The sequence below is a fragment of the Salmo trutta genome, chromosome 8 (genome assembly GCF_901001165.1).
Source record: "Salmo trutta chromosome 8, fSalTru1.1, whole genome shotgun sequence".
NCBI classification, from domain to species: Eukaryota; Metazoa; Chordata; class Actinopteri; order Salmoniformes; family Salmonidae; genus Salmo; species Salmo trutta.
In genome coordinates, this window is record NC_042964.1 from 16047740 (window position 1) to 16065382 (window position 17643).

A 17643-nucleotide genomic window follows, 5' to 3' on the forward strand; every position below is an offset into this window, starting at 1 on the left:
CACCCGCAATAACATCTGCTAAACACATGTATGCAAAGATTACAATTTGATTTGATTTGAACTATGTAGATGTCAAATTAGGCCTACCCTCAGTTTTCACACTTTGTTTCCTAAAATGTCAGTTTCGACTTTGACACCTGATGCGATCCTCATGCCACAGATACCATTTAGTTCCTTGTTCCTTTCTTGTGTTACCACCTCTATCTAAGTAAGGTATTGATGTAGTGGTCAGGTATTAGCGACAGTGTTGAGTTAGAGAGAAAAGACATGGAAGTGTAGCTAGACGATAATTACAATGCCTTCCCTTCCGTACAATAGATTCAGTCCCCCCTCTCTTTCTCGCCGTCTCTGTTTCTCTCTCTCTCTGCCTTTCTCTTTGTATCTGTCTCTTCTCTCACTCTCTCTGTTTCTTCAGATGTTGGTCTCATTTCTCTCTCTCTCTCTCTCTCTCTCTCTCTCTTTCGCTCTCTCTCCATGTGGTCCCTGCGGGGAATTTATTACCCATGATCTAAAGATGAACTTTACATCATGGATTACCAGAGTTAAAAAGTAAGGGAAGCATAGGAGTAAAGAACGTGAGGGTGTTCGTGTCCTATGCAATCGTGCATTGTGTCCCTGCGTCATTGCCTTAATTCAAGAGTTGTTCTCCACAAAGTATGGTTTTAAACGGAGCTGGGTTTCAATGGAGCAGACAGGAACATGTGATGTGGTGGTTGTAGAACATTTAGGGGGTAGATTCCGTCTAGGCATTTTGTCTAGACTGACTGCAATGCTCTCCTAGCATAAGCAGATTTTTTATTTTATTTATTTTATTTCACCTTTATTTAACCAGGTAGGCAAGTTGAGAACAAGTTCTCATTTACAATTGCGACCTGGCCAAGATAAAGCAAAGCAGTTTGTCACATACAACAACACAGAGTTACACATGGAGTAAAACAAACATACAGTCAATAATACAGTATAAAAATGTGTCGATGTACAATGTGAGCAAATGAGGTGAGAAAAGGGAGGTAAAGGCAAAAAAGGCCATGGTGGCAAAGTAAATACAATATAGCAAGTAAAACACTGGAATGGTAGATTTGTAGTGGAAGAAAGTGCAAAGTAGAAATAGAAATATTGGGGTGCAAAGGAGCAAAATAAATAAATACAGTAGGGGAAGAGGTAGTTGTTTGGGCTAAATTATAGATGGGCTATGTACAGGTGCCGTGATCTGTGAGCTGCTCTGACAGCTGGTGCTTAAAGCTAGTGAGGGAGATAAGTGTTTCCAGTTTCAGAGATTTTTGTAGTTCGTTCCAGTCATTGGCAGCAGAGAACTGGAAGGAGAGACGGCCAAAGGAGCAACTGGCTTTGGGGGTGACCAGAGAGATATACCTGCTGGAGCGCGTGCTACAGGTGGGTGCTGCTATGGTGACCAGTGAGCTGAGATAAGGGGGGACTTTACCTAGCAGGGTCTTGTAGATGACCTGGAGCCAGTGGGTTTGGCGACGAGTATGAAGCGAGGGCCAGCCAACTCGAGCGTACAGGTCGCAGTGGTGGGTAGTATATGGGGCTTTGTTGACAAAACGGATGGCACTGTGATAGACTGCATCCAGTTTATTGAGTAGGGTATTGGAGGCTATTTTGTAAATGACATCGCCGAAGTCGAGGATCGGTAGGATGGTCAGTTTTCCGAGGGTATGTTTGGCAGCATGAGTGAAAGATGCTTTGTTGCGAAATAGGAAGCCAATTCTAGATTTAACTTTGGATTGGAGATGTTTGATGTGAGTCTGGAAGGAGAGCTTACAATTATTTGTAGGTATTTGTAGTTGTCCACATATTCTAAGTCAGAACTGTCCAGAGTAGTGATGCTGGACGGGCGGGCAACGATTGGTTGAAGAGCATGCATTTAGTTTTACTTGTATTTAAGAGCAGTTGGAGGCCACGGAAGGAGAGTTGTATGGCATTGAAGCTCGTCTGGAGGGTTGTTAACACAGTGTCCAAAGAAGGGCCTGAAGTTTACAGAATGGTGTCGTCTGCGTAGAGGTGGATCAGAGACTCACCAGCAGCAAGAGCGACATCATTGATGTATACAGAGAGAAGAGTTGGCCCAAGAATTGAACCCTGTGGCACCCCCATAGAGACTACCAGAGGCCCGGACAACAGGCCATCCGATTTGACACACTGAACTCTATCAGAGAAGTAGTTGGTGAACCAGGCGAGGCAATCATTAGAGAAACCAAGGCTATTGAGTCTGCCGATGAGGATGTGGTGATTGACAGAGTCGAAAGCCTTGGCCAGGTTAATGAATATGTCAGCACAGTATTGTTTCTTATCGATGGCGGTTACGATATCATTTAGGACCTTGAGAGTGGCTGAGGTGCACCCATGACCAGCTCTGAAACCAGATTGCATAGCGGAGAAGGTGCGGTGGGATTCAAAATGGTCGGTAATCTGTTTGTTGACCTGGATTTCGAAGACCTTAGAAAGGCAGGGTAGGATAGATATAGGTCTGTAGCAGTTTGGGTCAAGAGTGTCCCCTCCTTTGAAGAGGGGGATGACAGCAGCTGCTTTCCAATCTTTAGGAATCTCAAGACACGAAAGAGAGGTTGAACATGCTAACAATAGGGGTTGCAACAATTTCGGCAGATCATTTTAGAAAGAAAGGGTCCAGATTGTCTAGCCCGGCTGATTTGTAGGGGTCCAGATTTTGCAGCTCTTTCAGAATATCAGCTGACTGGATTTGGGAGAAAGAGAAATGGGGAAGGCTTGGGCGAGTAGCTGTGGGGTGTGCAGTGCTGTTGACCACGGTAGGGGTAGCCAGGTGGAAAGCATGGCCAGCCATAGAAAAATGTTCAATTATAGTGGATTTATCGGAGGTGACAGAATTTCCTATCCTCAATGCAGCTGGCAGCTGGGAGGAGGTGTTCTTATTCTCCATGGACTTTACAGTGTCCCAGAACTTTTTTGAGTTTGTGTTGCAGGAAGCAAATTTCTGCTTGAAAAAGCTAGCCTTGGCTTTTCTAACTGCCTGTGTATATTGGTTTCTAACTTCCCTGAAAAGTTGCATATCACAGGGGCTGTTCGATTTTAATGCAGAATGCCACAGGATGTTTTTGTGTTGGTGAAGGGCAGTCAGGTCTGGAGAGAACCAAGGGCTATATCTGTTCCTTGTTCTAAATTTCTTGAATGGGGCATGGTTATTTAAGATGGTGAGGAAGGCATTTAAAAAAAATAACCAGGCATCCTCTACTGACGGGATGAGGTCAATATTCTTCCAGGATACCCGGGCCAGGTCGATTAGAAAGGCTTGCTCGCTGAAATGTTTCAGGGAGCGTTTGACAGTGATGAGTGGAGGTCGTTTGACTGCTGACCCATTACGAATGCAGGCAATGAGGCAGTGATCGCTGAGATCTTGGTTGAAAACAGCAGAGGTGTATTTAGAGGGCGAGTTGGTTAGGATGATATCTATGAGGGTGCCCGTGTTTACGGCTTTGGGGTGGTACCTGGTAGGTTCATTGATCATTTGTGTGAGATTGAGGGCATCAAGCTTAGATTGTAGGATGGCAGGGGTGTTAAGCATGTCCCAGTTTCGGTCACCTAGCAGCATGAGCTCTGAAGATAGATGGTGGGCAATCAGTTCACATATGGTGTCCAGAGCACAGCTGGGGGCAGAGAGTGGTATATAGCAGGCGGCAATGGTGAGAGACTTGTTTTTGGAGAGATTGATTTTTAAAAGTAGAAGTTCAAATTGTTTGGGTACAGACCTGGATAGTAGGACAGAACACTGCAGGCTATTTCTGCAGTAGATTGCAACACCGCCCCCTTTGGCTGTTCTATCTTGTCTGAAAATGTTGTAGTTAGGGATGAAGATTTCAGAGTTTTTGGTGGACTTCCTAAGCCAGGATTCAGACACGGCTAGGACATCCGGGTTGGCAGAGTGTGCTAATGCAGTGAATAAAACAAACTTAGGGACGAGGCTTCTAATGTTACCATGCATGAAATCAAGGTTATTACGGTTACAGAAGTCATCAAAAGAGAGCGCCTGGAGAATAGGAGTGGAGCTAGGCACAGCAGGGCCTGGATTCACCTCGACATCACCAGAGGAGCAGAGGAGGAGTAGGATAAGGGTACGGCTAAAAGCTATGAGAATTGGTCGTCTATGACGTCCAGAATAGAGAGTAAAAGGAGCAGGTTTCTGGGGGCGATAAAATAGCTTCAAGGTATAATGTACAGACAAAGGTATGGTAGGATGTGAATACAGTGGAGGTAAACCTAGGCATTGAGTGAAGATGAGAGAGATATTGTCTCTAGAAACATAATTGAAACCAGAAGATGTCATAGCATGTGTGGTTGGTGGAACTGCAAGGTTGGGTAAGGTATAATGAGCAGGGCTAGAGTCTCTACAGTGAAATAAGCCAAAAAACACTAACCAGAACAGCAATGGATATGGCATATTGACATTAAGGAGAGGCATGCTTAGCCGAGTGATCATAAGGGTCCCATGAGATTCAGACAGCTAGCCGGGCCATAGGTAGCAAGCTGGCAGAAAATGGAGGGAGGTCTGTTTTTAGCCACCTCGTGCGTTTCCGTCTTTAAATTAGTGGGGTTCCGTGTGGTAGGGGGGACCAGTCCAATTGGCAAAATAGTTATAGTTATAGTGGCCCAAGAAAATTGTCCGATAGACCTATTCAGATAGCAGCCGATAAGACAGCTGACGATTAGCGGGCCGCAGATTGGAGTTCAGGTTACGTCGCGATGGAGGGGCCAGTTGGATAACTCCCTCGGGCAGATAACGTCAGTAGTCCAGTCATGAAGGCCCGATGGGGCTCCGCATTGGCAGTAAAACGGGTCCGGATAGGTGATTGTAGCCCAGGAGTGGCTGATGGAATTCTTCAGCTGGCTTGCTCCGGAATAATTGATGTTAGCTCCGGGACCGACGTTAGCCAATAGTCACTCGGGTAGCAGCTAGCTAGCTGCAAGATCCAGGTGTAAATGTCCAGAGCCTGCGTTAGAAATCCGGGGATATGGAGAGAAAATAGGTCCGGTATGCTCTGGTCTGATTCGCGCTGTACAAAACTGCCGATAGCTTTTCGAGCTAAGGGATAGATAATGACCGCCAACCGTGGGTAGCTGAATTCCAATGTTAGCCAGTGAACTGGCCAACCTCTGGCTAACCTCTGGCTAGCTTCTGTTGTGGATTTCAGATTTCAGATTTGAGGTAAATAATACTTTTTTTAAATTGGTGAGGCGGGTTGCAGGAGAGTGTTTTGAGGTTAAGTTTTAGAAAAAAATGTATAAAAAGATATGCGAAGAAAATATATATACACTGCTCAAAAAAATAAAGGGAACACTTAAACAACACAATGTAACTCCAAGTCAATCACACTTCTGTGAAATCAAACTGTCCACTTAGGAAGCAACACTGATTGACAATAAATTTCACATGCTGTTGTGCAAATGGAATAGACAACAGGTGGAAATTATAGGCAATTAGCAAGACACCCCCAATAAAGGAGTGGTTCTGCAGGTGGTGACCAAAGACCACTTCTCAGTTCCTATGTTTCCTGGCTGATGTTTTGGTCACTTTTGAATGCTGGCGGTGCTTTCACTCTAGTGGTAGCATGAGATGGAGTCTACAACCCACACAAGTGGCTCAGGTAGTGCAGCTCATCCAGGATGGCACATCAATGCGAGCTGTGGCAAGAAGGTTTGCTGTGTCTGTCAGCGTAGTGTCCAGAGCATGGAGGCGCTTCCAGGAGACAGGCCAGTATATCAGGAGACGTGGAGGAGGCCGTAGGAAGGCAACAACCCAGCAGCAGGACAGCTACCTCCGCCTTTGTGCAAGGAGGAGCAGGAGGAGCACTGCCAGAGCCCTGCAAAATGACCTCCAGCAGGTCACAAATATGCATGTGTCTGCTCAAACGGTCAGAAACAGACTCCATGAGGGTGGTATGTGGGCCCGACGTCCACAGGTGGGGGTTGTGCTTACAGCTCAACACCGTGCAGGACGTTTGGCATTTGCCAGAGAACACCAAGATTGGCAAATTTGCCACTGGCACCCTGTGCTCTTCACAGATGAAGCAGGTTCACACTGAGCACGTGACAGACGTGACAGAGTCTGGAGACGCCGTGAAGAACGTTCTGCTGCCTGCAACATCCTCCAGCATGACCGGTTTGGCGGTGGGTCAGTCATGGTGTGGGGTGGCATTTTTTGGGGGGGCCGCACAGCCCTCCATGTGCTCGCCAGAGGTCGCCTGACTGCCATTAGATCCTCAGACCCCTTGTGAGACCATATGCTGGTGCGGTTGGCCCTGGGTTCCTCCTAATGCAAGACAATGCTAGACCTCATGTGGCTGGAGTGTGTCAGCAGTTCCTGCAAGAGGAAGGCATTGATGCTATGGACTGGCCCGCCCGTTCCCCAGACCTGAATCCAATTGAGCACATCTGGGACATCATGTCTCGCTCTATCCACCAACGCCACGTTGCACCACAGACTGTCCAGGAGTTGGCGGATGCTTTAGTCCAGGTCTGGGAGGAGATCCCTCAGGAGACCATCTGCCACCTCATCAGGAGCATGCCCAGGCATTGTAGGGAGGTCATACAGGCACGTGGAGGCCACACACACTACTGAGCCTCATTTTGACTTGTTTTAAGGACAATACATCAAAGTTGGATCAGCCTGTAGTGTGGTTTTCCACTTTAATTTTGAGTGTGACTCCAAATCCAGACCTCCATGGGTGATAAATTGGATTTCCATTGATTATTTTTGTGTGATTTTGTTGTCAGCACATTCAACTATGTAAAGAGAAAAGTATTTAATAAGATTATTTCATTCATTCAGATCTAGGATGTGTTATTTTAGTTTTCCCTTTATTTTTTTGAGCAGTATATATATATATACGGGACATGACAAGAGGAGGACAAAGGACGTCTGACTGCTATGCCATCTTGGGGAAAAAAGGTGAATCACCATGGTGGGTCTCTGTGACCTAGAGCTTGCTAGGTCTTCAGTGAATCAGAGAGAGACCTGTTCAGTCACCAAATCTCCCATGTCCATTAATAAAACAGCTTGACATTAAGGGATTCATGTACCATCTTCAGAGCAGGTATTTGGTTTTCCTGCGAGTTGAAAAGAAGAATCCTTTGCCATGTATATTTATCAATTTCTGCATTATGGCTACACATACTGGCTGGAAAATGATTTACTCAAACAATTCAAAGGTAGACTATTATTTGACTACTTCATTATGGTTTTCTAACTCCCCTCCACACCTCAATGTTTGAAGCTGCACCTCACTCTAGACCTTAGGCAAAAACGCCTGGAACGACCAGGCACATTAAATGCTCTCCCCTACTATACTGATTATTACTTTATTAGCAGGGTGCATGTCCCCTCACAGTGATTAGCCGCTAGTCCTTGTTCAGGGTTACCTCATTAGCCAATCACTTGCCTCAAACAATCCTCGGCCCCGGCGAGCGAGGTCTAGATAAACCTGTTGAAAACTGCTGAAAGTGGGGCGGCACCCACTGCGTAAATGATTTCATGTTTACGCATCCTAATTTTGTCCAGCCCGCACTGATGAATGTTGAGGCGGCGCGGCGCGACTTATTTAATATGTTAATTACCTAGCAGGTAGTCTGGCGAGAGATTGTGGTAGGGCGGAAGGGAGGAGGGGTGTGTGTGTGTGTGTGTGTGTGTGTGTGTGGTTGATCAAATGGATTACATTTCTTTATACAATTAATCATTTACAATAGTTTATGCACTATTTATAAAGCATTTATTTATCAAGCATGTTTGAACACCTTGCAGGTTGATATGCATCTGATGCATATGCTAAAGGGAACACCCGGCAACATTCTCTAGTGGGTACTGATATGCTGAACGACTAGCAATTCAAATTTACCTAGATTAGAATCCATCCCCTTGTGCCCTAAACAATAGCCTTCACTATTGTCCCCAGATGGTACTAGTTGGTTGGAACTTGGTGCCCAGATGGGACTTCCTGTTGACGCCAAATAAGGAGTTTCCTCTTGGGTCCCCACATTGTTAACCTTCCCAGTCCCCACAATGTAATCTACCCTTATTTCAATTAATCAATTACAATTGAAGGGGTGTATTCATTATAGATTTTTTTCCATTTAAAAAAAAAAAAAAAAAAAAAATAAAAATAAAAAATAGGATGGAGTCATTAAAACTCGTTTTTCAACCACTCCACAATTTTCTTGTTAACAAACTATAGTTTTAGCAAGTTGGTTAGGACATCTACTTTGTCCATGACAAAAATAATTTTTCCAACAATTGTTTACAGACAGATAATTCATTGTATCACAATTCCAGTGGGTCAGAAGTTTACATGTGTGACTGTACCTTTAAACAGCTTGGAAAATTCCAGAAAATGATGTCATGGCTTTAGAAGCTTCTGATAGGCCAATTGACATCATTGAGTCAATTGGAGGTGTACCTGTGCATGTATTTCAAGGCCTACCTTCAAACTCAGTGCCTCTTTGCTTGACGTCATGGGAAAATCAAAAGAAATCAGTCAAGAACTCTGAAAATAGATTGTAGACCTCCACAAGTCTGGTTCATCCTTGGGAGCAATTTCCAAATGCCTGAAGGTACCACGTTCATCTGTACAAACAATAGTACGCAAGTATAAACACCATGGGACCATGCAGTCGTCATACCACTCAGGAAGGATACGCGTTCTGTCTCCTAGAGATTAACATACTTTGGTGCAAATCAATACCAGAACAACAGCAAAAGACCTTGTGAAGATGCTGGAGGAAACGGGTACAAAACTATCTATATACACAGTAAAACAAGTCCTATATCAACATAACCTGAAAGGCCGCTCAGCAAGGAAGAAGCCACTGCTCCAAAACCGCCATAAAAAAGCCACACTACGGTTTGCAACTGCATATGGGGACAAAGATCGTACATTTTGGAGAAATGTCCTCTTGTCTGATGAAACAAAAATAGAACTGTTTGGCCATATTGACCAATGTTATGTTTGGAGGAAAAAGAGGGAGGCTTGCAAGCCAAAGAACACCATCCCAACCGTGAAGCACGGGGGTGGCAGCATCATGTTGTGGTGGTGCTTTGATGCAGGCCACTTCAGGACCTTAATGTGCTTCTTCTTGAGCCACTCCTTTGTTGCCTTGGCCGTGTGTTTTGGGTCATTGTCATGCTGAATGACCCATCCACGACCCATTTTCAATGCCCTGGCTGAGGGAAGGATGTTCTCACCCAAGATTTGACGGTACATGGCCCCGTCCATCGTCCCTTTGATGCGGTGAAGTTGTCCTGTCCCCTTAGCAGAAAAACACCCCCAAAGCATAATGTTTCCACCTCCATGTTTGACGGTGGAGATGGTGTTCTTGGGGTCATAGGCAGCATTCCTCCTCCTCCAAACACGGCGAGTTGAGTTGATGTCAAAGAGCTCCATTTTGGTCTCATCTAACCACAACACTTTCACCAGTTGTCCTCTGAGTTATTCAGATGTTCATTGGCAAACTTCAGACGGGCATGTATATGTGCTTTCTTGAGCAGGTGGACCTTGCGGGCGCTGCAGGATTTCAGTCCTTCACGGCGTAGTGTGTTACCAATTGTTTTCTTGGTGACTATGGTCCCAGCTGCCTTGAGATCATTGACAAGATCCTCCCGTGTAGTTCTGGGCTGATTCCTCACCGTTCTCATGATCATTGCAACTCAACGAGGTGAGATCTTGCATGGAGCCCCAGGCCGAGGGAGATTGACAGTTCTTTTGTGTTTCTTCCATTTGCGATTAATCGCACCAAATGTTGTCACCTTCTCACCAAGCTGCTTGGCGATGGTCTGGTAGCCCATTCCAGCCTTGTGTAGGTCTACAATCTTGTCCCTGACATCCTTGGAGAGCTCTTTGGTCTTGGCTATGGTGGAGATTTTGGAATCTGATTGATTGATTGCTTCTGTGGACAGGTGTCTTTTTTACAGGTAACAAACTGAGATTAGGAGCACTCCCTTTAAGAGTGTGCTCCTAATCTCAGCTCGTTACCTGTATAAAAGACAACTGGGAGCCAGAAATCTTTCTGATTGAGAGGGGATCAAATACTTATTTCCCTCATTAAAATGCAAATCAATTTATAACATTTCTGACATGCGTTTTTCTGGATATTTCTGTTGTTATTCTGTCTCTCACTGTTCAAATAAACCTACCATTACAATTATAGACTGATCCTTCCTTTGTCAGTGGGCAAACGTACAAAATGAGCAGGGGATCAAATACTTTTTTCCCCCACTGTATATTTACTGAGCTTTCTTATTTCTCCAAGATATAGGAAAAACACTTTTTCAATGCGTTTCAATACTCTTATCCAGAGCAATTAAAGTATAGGACAAATATTTCAGTAGCATTCAATCCATGTCAAAGGCAAGACTAATCCCACTGGGCACAGGTGTAAATTCAACGTCTTTCCCACGTTGGTTCAATGTCATTTCATTGAAATTATATGGAAACAACGTTTATTCAACCAGTGTGTGCCCAGTGGGATGACACGACTGGTGCAGAAAGTGTGAGATTTCACTCAGAATGCAACTTAACACCTGGAAAAGTTGTGAGGCTTACTTCCACCAAAAAGGCCCCCTGACCTATCCTCCGTCTATTGACCCTCAGGGCAATGTGGACATAGGCCTCAGATTCCTGGACAATGTTTTTGTCCCAAATGGCACCCTATTCCCTATATAGTGCACTACGTTTGACAAGGGCCCATAGGGCTCCAGTCAAAAGTAGTTCACTATATAGAGAATAGGGTGCGATTTGGAATGCATCCAATGTTCTTAATAACATTGCTCTAGAACTGGATTTTTTTTCTCCACTTTCCAGCTGTGACCCAATCTGGCTCCACCCATGTTAGGACTAATTGTCAGCGGTAAAGGTCTGGGTGGCCTCTGCTTCTGGTTTGTTAGTAAAGGAAGTATATGGGTTTCAAGTGTCTCCTCAGTTTTTCTCTTATGTTGGCTAATTCTAGTGAGTCCTTCATCTATCATGGAAGTCACAAGGGGCTGCTGAGGGGAGAACGGCTCATGATAATATCTGAAATGGAGTAAATGTAACGGTATCAAACATATGGAAACCATGTTTTCTTATGTTTGATACCATTCCATTTATTCCATTCCAGCCATTACTATGAGACTGTACTCCCCAATTAAGGTGCCACCGGCCGCCTGTGATGGGAATGGAGAAAAAAAAGTGAAATCCAATTTTGTATGTGGTGACTGCATCATGGGAACACATGGACAATAATTACATATAAAGGATTTTAGGATAAAAACAAGTTGTTCACACACCAGGTGCATGAGTACACTGAATCTTTTTGGGTCGTTTTCGACTGCTCTGTTAGGTTACTGTAGAGTACATGACTGAAGATGTAAAAGGGTAATGAATACATTGAAAGATTGATTGATGGATCGATAGTAGCAAAATCAATCACTCTCAAATGGGAAGTTCAGTATTTTATAACTTTATGTTAAATGGGTCCTCACACTGAAAGTAGTCTTTGGGCCAGGAGAAACTGTAATTCAAACAGCCTCTTGAAAACTTTACTTTACATTAGCTACCTGTAGCTAAAAATTTATGGAAAGGATGGGAGCATAAAAATCTACTGAAATTAGCTCATTTATTTGGTTGGACCTTACTTATAGGTGATTTGTCCATTTTTTTGCCACAATCACTTAAATTAATTTTTAGATAGTGTTTGCTAAAGTTAGGCGATGTTTAAAGAAAAAATATCATATGTGATTTGGTTACCATCTAACATTGAGTTGTAAAATACTAACCTTTCCCTTTAAAGCAATCGACCCTTCTCCAGTCAATTATCAACCAGACCTATTGATCATGCTAGGATCAAACCTGTACTCAACTTCCTGCTTTCTCCTTCTTCAGGGCTGCCACCTCCACCGATGTGGTGGTGTCCATCTGTGTCATCTTCGCCATGTCCTTTATCCCAGCGAGCTTCGTCCTCTTCCTCATCCAGGAGCGAGTCAACAGAGCCAAGCACTTGCAGTTTGTCAGCGGCGTCAACCCGGCCGTCTATTGGGTCGCCAACTTCGCCTGGGATATAGTAGGTTATTTTCATGAAGTAAAATAATTACAGAATTCAACTGTATTTCCAATGATAATCAGAAATGTGTATTTCTGCTGTTTTATGTAATTCCCAGCCCCCCGGACAACACTCATACACACACGAAAGGCTGGAAGCAGCACAGGGTCAGCCTCTGAGCAGTGCCCCTGGAACACATTAGGTATTAAGTACCATGCTCAAGGGCACAATGGCAGTAGGTGGCACCTGAGATTGTGATGTCAGCAACCCCCTGGTTTCCTGCCATTTCGCACCTAATGAGTGATCAATACTTAATGAGACTGTGAGGAAGGGATGGACAAGCACAAACCCCAATAAAAGTATCGAAACCCCAACCAAATTCTTTCTGGATGTTGTAATTGGTAGAGTGGTGATTTCACTTGAATTCAGAGGGATAGATGTAAGGTCACAAGTGAGGCGTGTGTCAAATAATCCACCAAACTTTCTGTCAGTGCCACATTATGCATTTTAAATAGCCATTTAAGATGTCCATATTAAGATATCCTCAGTAAGTAGGTTTGGATAAGGATACATAATCCTAGTGGCTGAATCAAACAAATACTCATCAGCAGCAATAATGGTAAATATACTTTTGATCGCAATGGCTGTTAAAAAGCCCAGGCCTGAGTAACTGTTATTGACCAGCGCTGAATTATTGACACTGGCAAACAGTGATGCAAAGTGGTACAATGTTGATACTTTCCCTCAGGCTTAATAGCGGTAAACATTCTTTCAGGTAACTTAGAGAATATTGGAGGCAATAGCTCAGCACTACTAGCCGTGCAAACAAATTATCTGTTGATGAATGCTGACGAAGTGGAATGTTATTATGCAGGCAGCCGAAAGGTTTTGGCTAGGAGCAGTTAGCATTGCCATTTCCATTGACCATTTTCCCAACAATTGTAATATTTTATGGTGCCGAAAAATCTTTAAAGGAATGGTATTGCAGAGTTTTGCTATTAAGGTTTTGTAATCGGGCTCATGGATTTAATTGCGTTATAAGACTGTGTAAAGTGCCTCCTAAGTAGTGTTGAAGCCTTAGGGCACAGAGTGGGAAATGTGGAGTAGAAGTTTGAAAATCACATAGGTTTCTGTTATTTTTGTCTTCACACATATTCATCATGCCAATTGCAGTATTTAGAAATTCTTCATCCAATATCATGATTGTAAGCCTTCAGATAGAATATTTATATTATTGTATACTACGCTTTGGTAAATTGTGAGATGGCTTTCTTTCGATTTTTCCAGTCAGGCCAGCCACAGACTCATGTCCTCCTATGAAGGGGAATAGATTGCGCTCTTGTTAATTAGCAAATGAAAGAGGGGAAGCTTGGAAAGCTAATTAAAACCTAATCTATAGATTTCAAAATCGTGTGGAATTCCCATTTTCCTGAGTTCAACATCTTCATCATCATCATCATCTTCTTCTTTCTTTCAGAGAGAGGGACCTTAGCCTGATATGTCTGGGCATCATTATAATTATGTAGTAATGACATTATACGCTTAGATGTTACCTTCCCAGAACTCCCCGCGAAGTGATAAAATGCTTAATACGGGGTTATGTGTGCTTTTTTTTACAGTGTAACTACATAGTCTAATAAGTGGTTATGTTCTTTATTACAGTGTAATTATATGGTCTAATAAGTGGTTATGTTCTTTATTACAGTGTAATTATATGGTCTAATAAGTGGTTATGTTCTTTATTACAGTGTAATTATATGGTCTAACAAGTGGTTATGTTCTTTATTACAGTGTAATTATATGGTCTAATAAGTGGTTATGTTCTTTATTACAGTGTAATTATATGGTCTAACAAGTGGTTATGTTCTTTATTACAGTGTAATTATATGGTCTAATAAGTGGTTATGTTCTTTATTACAGTGTAATTATATGGTCTAACAAGTGGTTATGTTCTTTATTACAATGTAATTATATGGTCTAATAAGTGGTTATGTTCTTTATTACAGTGTAATTATATGGTCTAATAAGTGGTTATGTTCTTTATTACAATGTAATTATATGGTCTAATAAGTGGTTATGTTCTTTATTACAGTGTAATTTTATGGTCTAATAAGTGGTTATGTTCTTTATTACAGTGTTATTACAGTGTAATTATATGGTCTAACAAGTGGTTATGTTCTTTATTACAATGTAATTATATGGTCTAACAAGTGGTTATGTTTATTACAGTGTAACTACATAGTCTAACAAGTAGTTATGTTCTTTATTACAGTGTTATTACAGTGTAATTATATGGTCTAACAAGTGGTTATGTCGTTTATTACAATGTAATTATATGGTCTAACAAGTAGATATGTTCTTTATTACAGTGTTATTACAGTGTAAGTATGTGGTCTAATAAGTGGTTATGTTCTTTATTACAGTGTAACTACATAGTCCCGTGTCTAATAGTCATCGTCATCTTCCTGTGCTTCCAACAAAAAGCCTATGTGTCTCCTCCTAACCTACCAGCTTTGATTTGGCTACTTGTAATGTATGGGTAAGTAGCACCAAAATGATATCCATATTTTTATGTGCTGACTTACCCAGTTCAAAGAAGTTTTAAGAAAAAAAGAAAATTGTGATTGGACTATGGATGTAATGTTTATATGGAGCAATGTAGATTCACGTTAAAATCCACCCTCTGAATGGCATACATACACAATCCATGTCTCAATTGTCTCAAGGTTTAGAAATCCTTCTTTAACCTGTCTCCTCCCCTTCATCTACACTGATTGAAGTGGATTTAACAAGTGACATCAATAAGGGATCACAGCTTTCACCTGGATTCACCTGGACAGTCTATGTCATAAAAAGAGCAGGTGTTCTTAATGTTTTGTAAACTCAGTGTAGTGTGTAGTCAGTAGTCACTAAACATCTCATGCAACCTACAAATAATATTTGATTACTGTTCAATTCCAATTCACCCATTTTCCACATAGTATGCCACAGTCAATGCATTTTATGGTGAAATGAAGCCTCTTCCCGGAGTTCGTCCTGACCCCTTCATGTCTGTATACCCCTCTTCATATATGTCCCCCTATCTCCTTACCTATTGTACTGTTTAAATAGTAAAATATGAACAATTACGCTTCTGTTCATGTAACCGTCTGTATTTTCAGGTGGTCTATCACACCCATGATGTACCCAGCCTCGTTTATCTTCAGTGTCCCCAGCACGGCCTACGTGGTGCTGACCTGCATCAACCTCTTCATCGGCATCAATGGCAGCTTGGCCACCTTCGTCATGGAGCTGTTCGATGATGATGTAGGTGGTGCGGGTTGCCACTTTCCTAAATTATCAAATGTACAGTGTCCATATTAAGAGCTTCAGTGTAACAAGGTGTAGGTGTCACTGTCCTTTTGACTGTGAGGCTGTCCTAATTTAATTTTATTTAACTACGCAAGTCAGTCAATAACAAATTCTTATTTACAATGACGGCCTGCACCGGCCAAACCCGGACGACGCTGGGCCACATGTGCGCTGCCCTATTGGACTCCCAATCATGGCCGGTTGTGATACAGCCTGGATTCGAACCAGGGTCTCTGTAGTGACGCCTCTAGCACTGAGATGCAATTCCTTAGACCGCAGCGCCACCCGGGAGCCTAATATGCACACCGTACATACTGGGGGAAAAGTACACATGTTTTATCAAAGAAACGATTGCTCAATCGACTAATATATCAGGAAGATGTCATTTTTTGACTAGCTAACTGATCCTAGATATACCGCAGTGTATTCTTGGATAGGCTTTCAACGTGTGCAAGGAAGGAGCTTTTCCTCCAGGAATGACTTTTGAACTTTTTACCCACTCAATGAGTTTCAAAGGTGGTATTTTTCAATTCTCTTTTATGTTTAATTGTGAAGTTAGGATTGTGTCTTCGGAGAATGTGCTTCATGCATCTTTCAATGAGCGTTCATTTATACCAAAAGCTCCCCTTTCTCCCGGGAGAATCAAAATACAAAGACGGAGACAAAATAAATAAAGAAAGCAAGCAAGAGAAAAAGACAGAACTTGAGAGAGTGTTAAAAAGATAGATGGAAACAATGAGGGAAGTAGAGAGAGAGAGAGATGCCACTTCTCAGTCTGTGGAAGTGAACGTTTTTGTCATGTTTACTTGTGTTTAGACTGAATTACAAGCATTTCTTCTAAGGATGCAATTTACTTAGTTTAGCTGTTCTTTATAAGCTGGAACTCATATTTACCAAAATGTGTTAACCCACACAATCATACAAGTATAGTTTCTAAGTTGTCCTCACCTTTTTATATAAGGAATGAACCACATTATATATAAAAGTAAAACTAAGAAACAACTTGTATTAATGTGGGCTGCTACATAATGGGTAAAAGTGAGTAAAGAACAGTTAACAGTCTTGACTGACATTGGTGTTCAATGTCTTATTTTTTTGGTAACATCATACTTTGCTGCCTTTAAATGCTAAATTAAAATGCAATTTGTGACTTTGAACCTGGCAATTGATTTAATTATAATACCTTCCACTTTAATTCACAATTGTAGATTTTCATGCGAGTGTCTTTTTCATGTTCAGGTAAATGAAATGTGCTAATTATTTTCCTTTTCCACAGTTTGTGTGTGTGTGAGAGTTTGTGTGTGCACGCATGTGGGCAATGCGTGAGTGAGTGTGAGAGAGAGTGCACTTGTGCTTGTGAGTGTGTGTGCATGAGAGAATGTACATGCGTGCTTGTCCGTGTGTGTGTGTATGCATGAGAGTGTACATGCGTGCTTGTGTGTGTGTGTATGAGAGAGTGTACATGCGTGCGTGTGTGTGTGTGTATGAGAGAGTGTACATGCGTGCTTGTACGTGTGTGTGTATGAGAGAGTGTACATGCGTGCTTGTGCGTGTGTGTGCGACTTCACTCTGACAAATTGCAATATCAGGTTCCTCCATCTGAGCTTCTGCTTCAAATGTCAGCTAACTCTAATCTCCACTCCAAACTGAGCAAATTTTAGCATCACTATCCATGTTTCCATACACAGTTTTTATGCGGGTAAAGTCATACCGTATATAAAAAAAATCATGACAGCTGTGATGGAAACAGGAAGTTTCTGTAGATTTTATAAATGCCAACAGATAATGGTGGGATCTTTTTGTGTCGGTAAAATTAATTATATGAGAAATGGTGGTGGAAATGCCTTTATGCACAAATATTGACATAATAACCATCATATCGAAGTAATATATCTCGACGATATGGTGTGTGCTCCTCCCACTACAAGGGAAAGCATGCAGTTTATTAGGCTACAACCTGATGAACTTCACAGGGTGGTGAAAGTGCACAGTGATCTTGATGCTCCTTTCCAATAAATATTGAGGGTCTGATTCTGATGACATGATCGAAAAGTTTACTTATTTATTTTTGATCGATGCTTTACTGCCAATTGACCCCCCAAAATATTCTCGCTCTTATCCATAATAATCTCATCAGTGGAGGCTGCTCAGGGGAGGATGGCTCATAATAATGGCTGGAACGAAGCGAATAGAATGGCATCAAACACACGGACACCAAAAATATAAACGCAACAT

General features: G+C 42.3%; 1 protein-coding gene across 2 annotated transcripts in view; it reads left to right on the forward strand.

The window, feature by feature from the left end:
• Window positions 1-17643, forward strand: part of LOC115198266 (ATP-binding cassette sub-family A member 1) — a 291299-nt gene that overhangs the window by 206135 nt on the left and 67521 nt on the right. For both annotated transcript variants that reach the window (XM_029760119.1, XM_029760120.1), the window contains 3 exons: window positions 11901-12078; window positions 14481-14596; window positions 15219-15363. In XM_029760119.1, coding sequence (XP_029615979.1) covers window positions 11901-12078; window positions 14481-14596; window positions 15219-15363 — 439 coding nt within the window. The remainder of the gene's footprint in view (window positions 1-11900; window positions 12079-14480; window positions 14597-15218; window positions 15364-17643) is intronic.